Source organism: Microplitis demolitor, chromosome 6, assembly GCF_026212275.2.
Source record: "Microplitis demolitor isolate Queensland-Clemson2020A chromosome 6, iyMicDemo2.1a, whole genome shotgun sequence".
In the NCBI taxonomy this organism is placed as follows: domain Eukaryota; kingdom Metazoa; phylum Arthropoda; class Insecta; order Hymenoptera; family Braconidae; genus Microplitis; species Microplitis demolitor.
In genome coordinates this window covers 224,916-242,053 of record NC_068550.1, presented here as the reverse complement: position 1 = coordinate 242,053, position 17,138 = coordinate 224,916, and the positions used below count along the sequence as shown (strand labels likewise).

Genomic DNA, 17,138 nt, shown 5'->3' with positions numbered 1-17,138 from the left:
GTGTGTTATATAAGAAATAAGACAAGAGTGAAAGAGAGTAAAAATTCAACGAAAGACTTTTTCTCACGCTCCAAAGAGAATTCTTGGATGTTATTACCCGCGACGCCTATATCGCGCTTCAGCAAGAATAATGGTCCCTTCCTGTCTTGACTTTAAGACATTTCGATGAAAAGTCCCCAGTGGTGTCCTATCTCAGTGCTGTCTCAGTCAGTGTGTGTATGTGAGAGAAAAAGTCCTTCAGCAATAAAAACTAATACTTATTTTAATATCCCTGATCATCAATCTTTTCTTTTCTTCTTCTTTTTTTTTTTTTTTTTTTTTTTTTTTTTTTTTTTTAATTTTAATTATAACGAATAATTAATAATCATTTTTAAATTTATTTAAACCTTTAATTTATAATCTTGAGATTTAAGTTTTCGTATTCAAATAAGAATCAGGAATTTATAGAGTATCGAGTGCTCACTTGTTTATTCAAAGAATGTAATTTTATCGACGCTCGAGGATGATAGCAAAAGAAAGTAAGTGAAAAAAAAAAAAAATAAATAAATAAATAAAAATAAAAAATATAATAAAAAGAAAAAAAAATGTAGACGGAGAAAAAAAATTTTTATAGAATCGAAATTCCGAGAATGTGAAAGAATTTACTTTCTGTACTGAGAGAAGAGCGTCGAGTAGAACGAAATTAAATCTGCTCTATACAGTGGTGTAATCGAGCGTGAAAACCCTATCGGAAAAAGCTTGAATGGTTGGAAAAAAAAATTATTATTTTTTTATATTTATATTTGTTTGTTTATTTATTTTACTCTTTAAATAATTTATTAATACGAAGACTAAATGAAATTTTTAAATCCATTTTCTATACTTGTACTTGTGTAAAGAATTTAATTAAAAATTATAATAAAAGCCTAATTAATGTTGAAGATACAAAAAGAAAAAAAAAGTAATAAAGTAGAAAAGGCTAGAGGGCTTTTACGACTATTTATGTACGTAGAGATTTTTCTCAAAAGAGTTATATTACTAAGGAGTGATGGCAAAGCACATCAGAGTAGTAATTTCCATTGGGAATGCAAAAGTCCTTCCACTTTTCTACTACTATTACCGGAGCAGCAACTACAGCAACACTACAACTATTCCTAACTCACTGTCGATTTACTTTCAAACGTGGCGTGAAAGGCAAATTAAATTCAATTGAACGAAACTCGATCGTTTGTACTCTCAAATGTACTACGACGCAGAATGGAAAAAATGTCAAAAAATAAAATAAAAATAAAAATAAATAGAAAAAAAAAAGGTTGGAAATTCCACGCTCTGGTGAACTGCCACCGGAACTTTTATTCGAATCACGCGAAGAACATTCGCCTGATTCGTGTGCTTGGTCAAGTGGATATATATTGAATTTTGTGTGGCTGCACTAGAATTTGCATAAAGTCCAAGAACTTGGGCTAGGTAATCTATTTATTTTTTATTTTTCAATTATTTTTTTTTGTTGTTATTTGTTTGTTTGTTTGTTTGTTTGTTTGTTCGTGCTGTTGCATATATAGTGAGTTGGTTTGCTCTGGTAACTGGTAACTAGTAACTAGTAACGCTAGAGATAGAGCTAGAGCTAGAGCTAGAGCTAGAGGTAGTGCAGTGTGTCCCTGAACAACAAAACCAACCAAACCCCATTGATCAACCTTGCTGTCGATTGTTTTGTACGCGTCAGCGAACGCTAATTGAAATCCCAACAAAGGCTTCTGTTGCGTTTACTTAACTTCATTATTATACATAGCAACGTTTTGTTTGTAATTATATTTGATTTTATTGCATTATATTATATACATATACATACTGATTATTATTATTATTATTATTATTATTATTGATTCAACTTTTAATTATAGTAATTATTCAAATTAATATTTATTAATTTTAAAAAAAGGTCGATATATATCTCCGAATAATATCAGTACATTTATTTTTATTTTTATTAAATATATTACTTGAGGTAGTAAGTTATTTGTTTGGAAACCTCCATAGTGAAAGTTATTTGATATTAATACAAGTATAGATATACTGGGAAAACCATGAAAGCTATTTTCAAACTTTGCTATGAATTTTCCATTCATGGTTATTGAAATTTGGTGGCTTCAAAATTAACCACGGATACAAGGTTCACTTTTATCAACGGGCCTACACTTTTGCGGTATGTTTAAACTCGTTTTTGGCTTCCCTACAACAACAACAATATTTAATTATCAACTACCAAAAGTTATCATTTTAAATCAATATTTATGTATATATATATAATAGACAAAGTTTATAAATAATTAAAAACATATGAGTATCTAAACACGTAGCAACATATAAAGGGATTCAAGATTAATTAACTTTATAGTATAAATGTCAACACGATGTAAGCAAAATTAACGTCATGATAAATTACTAAAATTTAGATCCTATCAGCCCCCAGTATACTAATATAATGCGTCCACATTTAATATATATCTATCTATCTATCTATCTATCTATCTATCTATCTATATATATATATAGTTGGTAAAGTCAACTGTATGCTGTACGGGGGATCCTCCGGGACGAAATTGGATTTGTAAGTTGGTTCGTGCCGGGACTTGGAGACTTGGACTTGACTATCGCTATCATACCTTTATATATATATATATATAATCTGTAGGTCGAAAGTAAAGACACAGTGTACAAGTGAAAGAGTAGTGCAGTAGTGGTAAGAGTTGTATTAGATGTAGTAGTAGTAGTAGTAGTAGTAGTAGTGGTAGAATGTACCCCTTAAACATGATCGTGTGTATGAGCTAGAGAGAGAGAGAGAGAGAGAGAGAGAGAGAGAGAGAGAAAGTTTCAACTTGCCCAATTGTTCAAACGTTCGGAAGCGATTGATCTTGCACAAACGGATATAAATTTACTGCCATTGTTATGGTAATTTTATCATATAAAATCAATTTGTATTATTGTTATTATGAGTTTATTTTAATTATTGTTAGATTTAACAAATTAAAATAAACAAAAGAATGGATTTAATATTATTATTTGTATTTGTTATTTTTAGTGAACCAAGTGGTGGCAGATCACTTGACGACTTGACTTTGGGATGAAGGGTATCGGGTTGGAAGGTACACGTGCAAACATATGGAGGGGCTAGTTTAATTATACGCCAGTTGAGCGTGTCAACAAGCCGAGAGGACGAAATTCGACGGTTTGTAGACAGGACAGACGAGTGAGAGAGAGGATAACCAGTATACGGAAATTGATTTCCATCGGCTATACGATAAATGTCTATTTTGAGGAGGAGAGTGTATACTCGGACAATATACCCAATACCTATCCGACTATCCAATAAAAAGGATCAATGTCAATCAAATATAAATTATAATAATATTTTAAATAAATTTTATTATTATTAATATTCATTTTTTGTTTTCATAAAAGAAATTAATGGTGCAAATAATAGCGTATAATGATTGTAAATGCGTGAATTAAAAGGTTTAAATTTATTAAAAGTCAGTGAGATTAATGGATTCTCATCAGAGACGTTAACAAGGTCACATCCTTCAACCCCCATCAGCTATCTTACACTTCTCTGCTACTCTTCTAAAGCCTGAGATAAATTAATGGCACTTGGATCCTATCAAGAACGACAAGTCAACCCTTTGTGAATCTCTTGAGCATTAAATTACAATCGTAATAATGTCTATTTTGTATCTGATGTCTCTTGAGATTAACAATAATTAACTCTATATATATTTAACATTTTTTTTTCTTACTAATATAATTTATCAACCAACTAATTTTCCGAAAAAAATAATTACAATTTTATTTAATAAATTAATTTTTAAAATTTATTTATTTAGTAAATTTAATTTTAAACTGTTTAATTATTTCTTGTACCTTTAAGATGAAATAATTAAATATTGTCTTCAGTAAAATAAAGTCGAGAGTTTTATTCGCTTTGACATTCCGATTGTAGATCACTCTCTCATTCTCTCTTACTCATTCCATGTTCTGTCACAGGATTTGCCACCCCAATAAAAGGATTAAACGGACGAGGGTTAATCCTATTGGAAGGACCATTCTCACACTTCCATACCGTAACTGCATACCATCCACCAATCCTCGTTTCACCTAGCTCTCTCTCTCTCTCCTCGTACGATACGTTATTATTCAGTCTATTTTTCCTTTCATTTATTCGTCGAAAATAACTACCGAAAAAAAAAAATTCTAACTAGTTTCGCTAATAAATCGATAATTTCTTTATTAAAATTTATTTTATTCAATAAATGATGTATATATACATTTTGTGTTATGCCTGAAGCAAGAGTAACTCTGTAACACAAAAGTTAATGACAAAATTTGTCTTACTTTTTCGTTTGTCGACAGTTGAACCTTGATATCCTAGAAAGTTTAATGTATTTTCTCAAATACCGTACAATATTTATGTATATATATGTATAAATATATCTCTGTCGAAATCTCTACTAAAACTTGTCCATTTAAACTCACAGTATTTTAGTTTGGTCCTCAAGTAAAAATTTATCGAACCGCCAATGAAAAACTTAAATTATTTATATTTGCTTAATAAAAAACATCTACAAATGTAACTAAAACTTTAATGATAAATAAAAAAAAAAAATAAAAAAGAAATAGATTTTGATCGGCAAAACGTTAATCGATCGAGCTTACGATGAATGATAAACCATTATAGTAAATAAAATCCAAAAACCAGATAACCTATCCTTTTAAATTTATCGCATTCTTTTTTTATACAACTCCATTGATCCCAATACCATATTTTTTTTTTTTTGTTTTTATTTATTATTAAACATTTGACATGTAAATCCTGATTGATAGTTACTTTTATAACTGTTACGCTATTTATCACCTCCTACCCTCTGTCCCTCTGATCAATACCAACAATTAATCACTACTCAATTTTTTAAAAATTGTTCCCAAACCTGCGGACCATTAGAACAATAGAGTTTTACAATCAATTTAACCACAATATATTTTTGTTTTAAAGTTTTAATAACTTTTAAAGGACAAATAAATTACAATATATTGTGCATTTAATTGAAATATAATGAGAATAGTTTTACTTAAAAGACTATATTTTACAGATAATTTAACGAAAATTCATAAAGTTTTGGTGCAGTGAGGTTTGTGTATAATAAATAGTAATAACAATTATCCGAACGGGTCGATCTTATGAAAATGCATGGCCGCGAAACACTTTGGTCAGTTCTGGGATAATCGGGGACGTGAGGATAAATACCGAGTACGAATGGAAGAGAAATGGCTAGAGAAGTAAGCTTTCCAAGAAGAATAACGTTCTATATGTATATATATATAAATGGACATAAATTTCTCGAGAGGGTCTTCCAGGGAATAGTACTATATATAAACGCGGATAACAACCAGTGGGCGTTGGACATTAGAATTCAGGTGAATATCTTTGTGTTAATGTTTTTAATCACCGAAAATAACAAAAAGAAAATAAATTAATTAATAAATAAAAATGAAGTTGTCAAAAATGTAAGTAAGTGCAAGTGCATTTATTATTATGTAAACATAGAGGTAAAATAAAAAATAGACTCACTGACCAAGAAAACATTTAAAGAGTGACAGGAGTAGACGAAACAAATGCTCCGGAAACGTCAGAGATGCGCAAACCGAGACTTGTTTTTTCAACCACTTGTTATTTCTTTTGGACCTTTTATTGTTTTATTTCATTCAGTTGTTTGTGTTTTTATTTATTTCGTAACTCTATCATGTTCTCTGTGCATCATTATAGGCGAAAAAAAAATATTTATTTTTTATTTTCATTTAAAAGTAATAATAATAATAATAGGAGTTATTATTTATAAATAAATATATTTAATAACAATAAATCAATAGTATTTATTGTATAGGATAGGTAAGATAAATTAAAAAAAAAAAAGTGAAATTATAAAGAGGGTAGTATTTATTATAAGAGATTTTTCTCACGCACGTCTGGATCCCTTGCTCACCTGGGGGGAGTTGATGTCTGACTTATGGGTACCATTACTCCTAGACCGCATCGTCAGGAAACACGAAAGAGAATGAGTGAGTGAACCAGCCAACGTAAAAGAGCAAGAGAACTCGGTAGGAAGAGTGAGATAGAATGATGAGGTCGTGCAAGTGTCAGAAGAGAAAGAGAAAGAGAAAGCTCATTTGTTAAACTTAAAATTGATCTTCTCAGTCTCGTACTCGGCTCCTGCTCCTGCTACTACTACAACTACTACTACTACTACCACTACTATTACTACCTCTACTCGTTCTTGACTAATGACGTTCCACGAGACGTGTAAGTCCTTAATAACAGTCACGTTCAAGTTACTACAGTTAACAATGTACCTTAAAATTCATTTTATCATTTACAATTATTATTGTTGCTATTATTTAAAAAGACATTTTTTTTTTTATTTTCATTATTTTATTTTTAACAATTTATCAATCAATCAAAATACTTGATAAATTTAAATATTTAATTTTTGGAGTAAATATATTTAGAAGTTTGAATAGATTTTATTTAGCCAAAGATTTATTATTAATGTAAATAAATACTTGTTCAGCAGCAAAAGAAATAATAATACAATTATTTAGGATGAATGTTTTCAATGATCAATATTAAATACTTGAATTTTTCCGTCCTCAGAAATTAAAAAAGTTCTTTTAAGCAAACAAATCAACGTAAGTCGATGGAAGTCGATGGAAGTCGATGGAAGTCGATGAAAGTAAATAACAAAGACGTTCTATCATCTAGGCAAGCTAAGGAATACGTAAGATGATTCAAAAAGAATTAAAAAAAAAAGATAACGAGCTATGAAAGGAAATTGTGATCAAGTCAACGCCCTAATGCTTTGTCAAACCAAAAGTTAAATTCTGATTTCTCTTGAATTTGTCACAACAAAGTCCACTAATTTACATACATATTTATTTTATCTTCAAAGCCCTTTAATTTTAAACTTTATTTTCTTTGTAATAAATTTTCCAACGATAATTATTTTGCTTTATTTGTTGTCTCAATTTATTAAACCAATAATGTAATTTTATTTTTTTATGAGTACTGAGTTGATATTATAAACTTAACGCGTCGATGTAATAAAAATGTTTTAATTAATATTTAATGTTTTGGCAGAAAGTGAATGATTAATAGCCGGTGAATCGACACTATATGAATAAATAATAATCCTATTAGAGTAAATTATTAAACGAATATTAAATATTTCAATGAACTAGCCTCGAAATTATGTCATTCAATTAGGTACAGAGAGTCTAAAATTTTGTATTACTGAGAATTCAAAATGAGGATTTTGTAAGTTAATGGTTAGGAGTATGAGTAAATTATTATTGTATATAAGAAGATTTTAGTTAAGTAGCAACTTTAAAATGAATAATTTAAACAAATATGATAATGTTGGTCATAATAGCTTTAAAATAGCTGAATGTTTATAATAAAAATAAATAAAACTTTGTAAAAATAAAATTTTATAATTCAGCAAGTAATGGAGGAACAATTGAAATAATTTAGCGAGTTTGTAGGTGACGAATGAGTGTTTCCGGTGGCTTAGTTGTTGGTATCCTCGGTTAGTTCGCACTGGGAACTCGGTGAGAGGAATCTCCATGAAAATTTGGGCATGGTCCAAGACTCTTGTTCCCAACTAAGATACTAACTGTATTCGAGTGAGATAGATAGTTATCCTACACATTATAGCACTTAGTAAAGCTCCAGCACTAATTGTATTAATGCCCGGTTGGTTTGTCTGTGGATCAACAAGATTTTAGTTATCTCTTTTCCTCTCATTCTCGGCTGTTTGCCTCCTGACTAAATTATTTTCTTTCTCTAATACTCACTCCAAAGTAACGTACATTTTATCACTGAGAGCCCAAGTCGTGTACAACGACAAATCTATTATACTTCTGAGAACTACTAGAGAGTGAGAGCATGGAAACGCTCCATTAGAAATCTGCTGAAAGCAATTATGCTAAATCTGGCAAGAAACGAGCACCAAAACTACCACTACCATCATTTCACTCCATGTCTGTTCACTTTTCTGTTTTACTTTCGTATATTTTTTTATTATATATCTATATTTTCTTAATCTTCCAGAATTCGATCTCTGATTCTGACTTGGAAAAGACTTACGCGAAATTACAAGGGAGATCCAATTTACAGACGTTCTACTTTTATCCTTTTTTTTTATTTATTTATTTTTTTTTTTATGCTCTTATTTTGTCATTCTAATTTAACTCGTAGCAATATTCTGCGCAAAATATTCATCGCGAGTTAAATATTTTATTGTAATATTTTTTTTTCTGTAAATAACTATTTTCCATAGGAAACTTTATAAACCTTTTTTTTTTTTTTCGTTTATATTTGCCTCTCAAAATAATTAATAACATCTACTGTAAAACAAAGTTACGTGCACTGTTTCGACAGCATATCAAACTTACAAGCACCGTTGAAACATCCAACAAAAACTTGGTTCAACAATCAGCCACATCAAATGCCATTTACACCTGAAATAAATTCATAACCATTTAGCCCCATTCTTGTTATTGGAAATTCAAAACACTTTCCTTTTAGTATTCTGAAATTATAATATTTTCGGATTATTGACAATAACACCATATTTATTATGTCATCGTATCATCAACGAGGATGTCAATCTCAAAATATCAACCCTAGGGGGAAAAAAAACCAACATAATAAAAAAAAATATATAAAATAAAATAATCCAGTGGCGGAAGTGAGGGTAGCGTCAGTTCGTCGACATCTTAGCGGAACATTATAGCCATCTATCACCTTTCGGAGCATATCGTATAATATCCTGGTGAGATCCCTCCAGTGGTGGTATATACTATACAAACGGTCTCAAGAAATAGTAGTAGTAGTAGTAGTAGTAGTAGTAGTAGTAGAATGGGGTGGAATTGAGAGTGAGTAAGGGTGGTATGGGTATGAGAATGGGAATGGGAATGGGTCTAGAGATTCTGAGAGAAGATGGTGAGATGGAGAGAGTGAGAGGAAAAGAGAAAATAGTTGAATGTATATATATGGAGAAAACGTTGCCAGCCAGGGGTGGCATAAATCTGCTGAGGGCTCCCCAGGGTATTTCCCTTCTTTTCTATCTTTCTTCCTTTACACTCTCTTTACATTCTCTCGTAGTATTTTTATCTTTCTCATGTTTTACTGGTATACTAATAATAGTAGTAGTAGTGAGGGTCTTTGTGTGTGTTGGGGGCTTGCCCAAGCCAGAAAGCAGACGCGAGATGAATCTTGAGGTTCAATTCCCGCCCGGTTTATCCAACGCCCGAAGGTGCGAGACCGCATGAAAGAGCAAGAAGTCTTTTCTATATTACTCCAGGCAATTACATATCGACTATATATTGATCCTACTTGATCCTCTCCTTCTTTCTTAGATCTCTCTCCCTTTTACTGCTGCTACTAGTAGTTTTGCTATTGCTTTTGCTTTTGGTTCTGGTTCTGATTCTGGTTCTGGTTCTGGTTTTGGTTCTGGTTCTAGTGCTGGTGCTGGTGCTGGTGATACTGCTACAGAACACTACAGATATTTTCATCCATGCCTTTCAACATATTACCACTTCAATATTAGTAAATATCGAGGCTTTTCCTTTTATTACTTACTCATACCTCTATTTTCGTAATCTTATTTTTTAATCATTTTTATGCGTCACTGGAGTTTATTTTTTATTTATTATTCCAGCAGTATATACAGATTTTTATTTTCAAAATAAAACGAGAAAAAAAAATATAAAAGAGGCGTGGATATATATGAGGTAGTATTATTCTTGTGGATATTTATGCGATAGTCCCCACATTCTCCCGTTATTTCATTCGAAATTCTTACGAATGTTCCATAGGATGCTCCCTTAAGACCTTGTGTTTATATCCATTGGAGGTTATAGACGACGAGAAAACCATGAAAGCTCATGGGACTTTGATAGTATCGTCTTGTGTGTCACCTCGAAAAATATTATTATTTTTCTTACCTATTTACAATAAATTCTCATCTTTTTTAAAACTCACATACTTTTTTTTTTTTTTTTTTTATTCAACGGGAGTCATTCATATTTTACATTTGATTATTATTGGCAATTTCATTATCACAAAATCAGTTTTAAATTTATCAATTTCCAACGAGATTACCAAAATAGATTGAGTTTAAAAAATAAAAAAAGAAATAATAGAAAATAAAGTAATAGGGCAACTGGAAAATTTAATCTTGGATTAATTGCCATTGATCCTTTTTTACGATACCAATTATTCTAATTGTTTTTTTTTTTTTCTTTTAATTAGTGTTTCATATAAATTAGATAATTCGATTGCTATTAATTTATCACTTATTTTGTATTTATTGAAAATAAGTAAATCAGTTAAAAATTAAATTTAATGTTAGTTTCAGACTTATAATTTAAGCGACAGAGAAATAAAGTTTAAAAAAAAAAAAAAAAAAAAAAAAAAAAAAAAAAAAAAGTTTTTAAGCTGAAAGATGTACACAAGTAGCATCCTAAATAGTATTTTAGTGAGTAGTGGTAGTAGTGACAGACGACTTAGCTTTTGCCATGCTCGGGAATCTAATTCCCAAGTTTGAAACCCTGCTACTCAGTACTCATCGGCGGCAGCGGTGGGTAGAGTGGGTAGAGTAGGTAGAGTGTGTTCACGACGACCGGATGACACGCGCGACACCCGTTTATAATAATAATAGAAGTCGAGGAGCATAGTTTTGAATGGGTTTTCACCAGCTCAGGAAGACAAGATTGTCCGTTTTAAGGAATGACATTCGGAAATGACACGTCACTTGCCATCTTCTTTTCATTCTTCTCCTTACTATCATTATTTACTCTTTATCTCAATACTTAATCCAAATATTTCACAAAGTCTTGTACATAAAAAATAAAAAATAACTTTATCATTAAAATTGACGATTACCGATGCTTAAACAGAAAATTGATATTTATTACGGTAATAATAAAAATAAAAAATAAATTGTTAAAAGATTTAATCGTTTTTCTTTTGAAGATATACAACACAAAGGATTTCGGTGGTGGATTTAAAGTAATAAAAATAAAAAAAAAAAAAAGAAAACGTTTTTACTCTCATCACGAGGTACTCGAGCCACTCGAAACGCTCGTAAAATTGCAACTCAGTCTAAAGAGTGAGGATTGAAATCTACGAATGACGATGTCTAATTTGGTAAGTGCAGATACGAAAACCAAGACGACGACTGTAATGATGCCAGTGATAAACTTTAGCTTTGTAAATGTTTTTTTTTTTTTACTTTTTCTCAAAGTTTTGTTTAATAGCGTGTAATAATAATATTTCTTTTTTTTTTTTTAATTTAAATTTGTAAATAATTAATTATTATTCAGTAATTTAATTTTTAAATTTTAATAATAATAATCATGATGAATTTATATAAGATTTAGTAAAGTTTAAAAGCCGCAGCGTAGAGAAGCGTTGCAAATTGTCACGGTGCATTTCCTGGCCATTACAGAAAATTGACTTCAAGACTATATATTATCTTTTTACTATTAGATATACTATTTTTTTTTCTCTGCTATATTTCATCACTGCTACACCATCTAGTGTGTCAATAGTCGATCGTTGCCACATTTTATTATCATTTTTCTGTACGATTCAGTGGATCAGAATCGTGTCTCGAAATTGAGAAAAGTATACATTACATGGATATATTTTTGTTATTTTTAACTTTTATAAAAAAATAAAATCAATATAACTACATAATTTTAATTTTCGTATGATAAAAAAATAAATTAATCCGTATTAAATTTTCATTGAAAATTTAATATTAATATTAATAATTTTTCATACTCACTCAATCGTGAAAGCTTGAAAGCATCAGCAGTATTGATTACATCAACGTAAGCTTGAAGATCAAAGCGACGAGTCGTATTATTCTGATTGTGAATAGCTATTGCGTATTTAAATGCAGACTGCACTTCATCAGTCCCCTGTTCAAATATTGCTCCTGAAAAAATATAAAAATATAAAATCAATTTATTTTTTTATTTTTTATTATTTTCACTTGATATAAAATAAGTTAATTAAAATAACAAGTTGATAATGGGATATTATTGTCGTGAGTCACGAGTTAATTGAGTCAAGTTAGCTTTCATGTACGTTTCTATTCATAGACCTGAGATTTTGAACCCAGCTATTATCTGACATCAATAGTCATTGATTTAGCAATTAACTACTTGCGCTTTAATCTTCTCTTAAAATTTATAATATCGACAACTATTAATTATGTTACAATAATTATTATGAATATATATATATATATATATATATATATATATATATATATATATATAAGGAGTAATGTAAAATAATGAAATAATTGATTAGTCGAAAGACGTAAATTTAATAGACATAGTTGTATGAAGGAAATGATGAAAGATTGTCTTTGAGTAATTTATTTGTAGCAGGTTGAGCAGGTTGGGCATTTTCGTTTGAGAGATGATCATTGTATAATATTGAATAACCGAGTCATTCGGGTGCTCTTGGCTTTGAACTCACCAGCTCGGTAAAGTGCTTATGAGACCGAGATACCTGAGAGAAACAGAATACGGATGGGAGTTGAGAGTAGAGTTGATGCAAAAGGACCCAGACTAAGAGGAACAGCGAACAAGAAAGAGGATGAAATTCTCTCGGCTGCTCCTCATCTACCTGTAGACGTCGGTTCATTAGAAAATATCAGTTTACATTGTCATATTTCGCCTTTTATTTCATACCGTGTCAAAGACTTTTAACCATTTTTTTTTCTCTAAATATTATCTATTATAAAATTTTTATAAAAGAAATTATGTTTCACAATAACGCACAGAGTTATAATTAATATTAAACATTGTTCCTTTGTCAACTGTTATTAATTTCAAATTTACCATCGATGTAATTAATTTCAGACGAATATTTATTAAATTTTTAACGAGTTAAGTAATGGAAAAAAAAACTTTTTTTTTTTTTTTTTTTCCACGATGCAGTGAATTTGGTGAGAACACAAGCTGTCCAAACATATAATCTCGATTGCAGATTTTTAACCGAAACGCAATTACACGGCCATCGAAAGTTCGATTGTAAGGTACACTGTGCGCAATTTGCTAGTGCTAGTATACACTAGTACACTATGTTCACTCATGCTACTCGTTATATTCGGTTTCGGTTTCGACATTCTTCCGGTGGATGAAACGTAGTTACTGTCAATTCGTACCCGGAATTGATGCTTTTTATTCAGTTACTTTTTTTTACATTTTCTTTTTATTTATTTACCCTTTTTTGTATGCATTTTTATATTTTTTTTTTTTTTTTTTGTTTCAGTTCTGTTAGTAACAACTCGCCAATCATCGGTCTTGATATCGACTTCCCTTTGTTTTATCAACTGCTTTTCACTTATGGACAGAAAAAAAAAAAAGAGAATAAATAGAAAAATGCACTATTCATGCATTTTTAAAAACAATGTACAATTTACGGCTTAAAAAAAAATATAAGAAAAAACGTTGGATCACATAAATGAGGTTTCAAAGAATTACTAATTTTTAAAATAAATTTATTACGGCATTATTACCAATTATTAAAAAATTTATCGTTAAATAATAATTTTTTAAACAATGAAGGTATTGTAGCAGCTCTGACGGGCTGGACTAAAACCAATATTTGATCATTCAAAACCCATGACCAATAACTTTAAAACTCTTGATGTATCGTCAGCTGACGAACGTCAATTTTACAACTCGAGCAATTGCATTCAGCTCTTTTTTAGCATTCTCTCTCGATATTCCCGCAATCTTCGTAGCAATCCATCGCAAAATTGTGACTCTACCTCTGGTAAGCTTTGAAAGAAATTGCCCTCGCAATTGTGTAATAATAAAAAAAAAAAAAAACAAAAAAATATAAATTTTTGATATCGGAAATCAATTTTTAGAATAAAAAAGCATTACTATGATATATATTATATAAAAGATTTTAGTTTTGTTAAAAACAATTAATTCATTATTTGGTATTAGCTCTTGATGATAGAAATTATTCAATATAACTTTTGATTATTGGTTGATGTTAATATTGGTGAGCTGATGATTGAAGAAACACAACAAGAGTATAGATGAGTGTAGATGAACATGAATAGATGGGAATGAAAGGACGGAAAGGGAAGGAAAGGTAGTAAAGGTTTGAGAGGACTGTATAGAAGAGACGAATTAGAGAGGAGACGACCGGGTGTACTCGATCGGACTAATTCCCTAGTGGAAGAGCCTACAAAGAGGATGGAGACCATTGGTTCAAGAACAAAGACCCCGAACAAAGTGATACAAGATTCACCAGATGCAAAAGAATACAATGTCTCCCCTGTTTGTACAACAAAAAATACCCACCTTGTTATTTTTTATCTTCCTCCACATTTTTGTTTTTTCCTTTTTTTCGTCCACTTTTTTATGCACTCTAGCCAGTTTAATATTGCACTGGTTTGACAAAGAGGCTAACCATGCATTATCAAGTGCTGATGAGTCGATGAACCTTATCGTTTTTTTTTTTTTTTTTTTTTTTTTTTGCAACATCGATGATTGTTGAAAATTATTCAATTAAAAATTAACAATTGAATGGGTTTTCAGAAAGTTTTTGCTAAATTAAGTGGCAGATTTTTTATTATTTTCTATTTCACTGTTGATTAAAATTAAATTTGTTGCGCTAATTTTTTAATCAACGTTTACAAAAAAATGTTAAACAAAAAGGAAAAATAAAAAAAAAAACAAAAGAGACAAAAATCGATGTAAACGTGGAGAGTCTAGATGGACTTTGTGTGTGTGTTGAAGGGTTGGTAGCAGAGGATTTAAGTGGGGGATGTTGGGCACCAATCAATAGAGACGCGGCGGCGCGCCACCTGTCAACGGTACGAGATAAACACCACTCGGTACGTTTACTTCGTACATGGGTATTTGCACTTGCACGTGCATTCACCAGCGTGATTACAAAATCAAGATCTCATGAAATTTACGTTTATTTAAACCACCCAAGATACATATAATCTATTTAACAGACATTTTTTTTCTGCTTGACAATTAATTTTATTTTATTTTTAAATATTTCAATAAAACCACGAAAGTTAAATGTGATGAGTTGTTGCCCAAGGAAGATTAACTACGTAACGGATGAATGAAACTATCAATCTTTTTCACTGCTCGCATACGTATAAACCATACAAACTATCGCTTTGTTGTTGTGATGTTGTAATTAATAAAATTTAATTTAATTGTCCTGTTGATTGGATAATTTGTTTTATTTTATAATAATAATAATAATACCCATAAATTTTACTGAAAAATTAACAATAGTAAGTCTTGTTTGGGTTGATAAGAAAGGGGTTTAAAAAGCGGGGGAAAAAAAAATTGTGAAATAAAATAAAATCAAGGATGAAGAACTTAAAGTTTATGGAGCATTTGTTGAACAACCACCACCACCACCACCACCATCAGCAGCAGCAGCACCCTGAAGAATTTCGAACCCACTCCATCTTTCCTCGCCAACTTTCTATATCCAGATGCCGGATTAAAACTACGAAAAGCCGCCGTTCGAATAATCGAGCCGTTTTTTTTTCTTCACTCTCAGCTTTCTTAAAAACTCCGTCATGTTTGAGAGGTTATAAGAAGAAAATGTTGAAGTGCAACGAAGAGAAAAAGATCTTTGAGCTTTTTTTCTTTAAAAAATTTTTTTCCCCCTATCCCTCGCTCATTTTATTTCATTATTTTTTAAAATATTTTTTACTTAAACTTGAGATTCTTGGACGAATTATTGAACCGTCTGACCTCATCTCTTTACTTCCTACCATTTTCTTATAACTCTTAAAACACTCCCCCGCGAATTGCATCCTTATTTTAACATTCAAGTGACTTAATAATGAGTTTTATATTTTAAATTAATTGGATATAATAATATTTATATTTTTCAATTACACTAGACAATTTAAATGTTATTTAATAAAAAAAAATCTAAATTTCCATTTAATTTAAAAGAATTTATGTGTTAAAAAAATTTTTATTCATAAAAAAAAAAAATGGGATAAAATAAAAATATATTTTAAAAATATAGAGAGGTAGTATCAATGACGATTCTTGTCTCGTAATGTCAGGGATCGGAAATAGACGGAAATTATAATGTTGGCACAAATCGATGTGAGATTGGATCTAAAATGTCTGCGCGTTGATGTTGTTATTATTATTATTATTATATCATCTACGTATTTTCCAATACATACTCTCATTCTCTTTATACTATTCGTTGAAATGTACAAGATTTACTGGATATACCGATCGATTTATCTATATAACAATACGACAAGGACAATACGTAGAAAAGGAAAAGGATATGGAGGTACAGGCTACAAGATAAAAATCAAAGCTCAGCCTCTTCGTTTATACACAATAATAAAATAGATAAAACAGCGATCGCGTTCAAGATATACACAAAGAACTATGGTTATTGCATTTGGATACTACGTCTTTCCATCAATTTTAATAATAATATTCTTAAATAAACATTCTGCGCTGTACTTTCAAAGATATCTTTCAAAATAAAAAAATTTATATACGTTTCAAATCAATTTTTATTTTTATTTGTTTTATTTTATTTTTTTCAGCCATCATAAAAAAAATATATATATATATTTATATTCCATTTCGATTTATGTTTTCTTTTAGTGTCGCAGATATAAAATAAAATAAAAAGTACGAGTTTACCGGTATCAAATATATTATTTTAAAATTTATTTGGCATTAAAAAGGGTATGAAATGTTAATACTATTTGCTATAGTCATATATAGAGGATATATTTATGTGTATGTATATGTAGTAGGTAATATTGAGAAGGTGAATTGGGAAGTGATTCAAAACATCCTCGAACGTTCCGTTTATTCGACCAGCTAAATGTACTACTACCAACTGAAGCTTTGGTACAAGAATTGCTTGCAAGAATGAAATAGATTTAGTGGGTATATATATATATATATATATATATATATATATATATTTATATCTCTATATATGATATTGAGAGAATAAGCGCTGGCGAATAGGTAGGTTGGTT

General features: G+C 30.1%; 1 protein-coding gene across 1 annotated transcript in view; it reads right to left on the bottom strand.

The window, feature by feature from the left end:
* Positions 1-17,138, bottom strand: part of LOC103572803 (glutamate receptor 1) — a 104,240-nt gene that overhangs the window by 28,322 nt on the left and 58,780 nt on the right. The window contains exon 2 of the mRNA XM_014443296.2: positions 11,883-12,035. Within this exon, the coding sequence (XP_014298782.1) occupies positions 11,883-12,035 (153 nt within the window). The remainder of the gene's footprint in view (positions 1-11,882; positions 12,036-17,138) is intronic.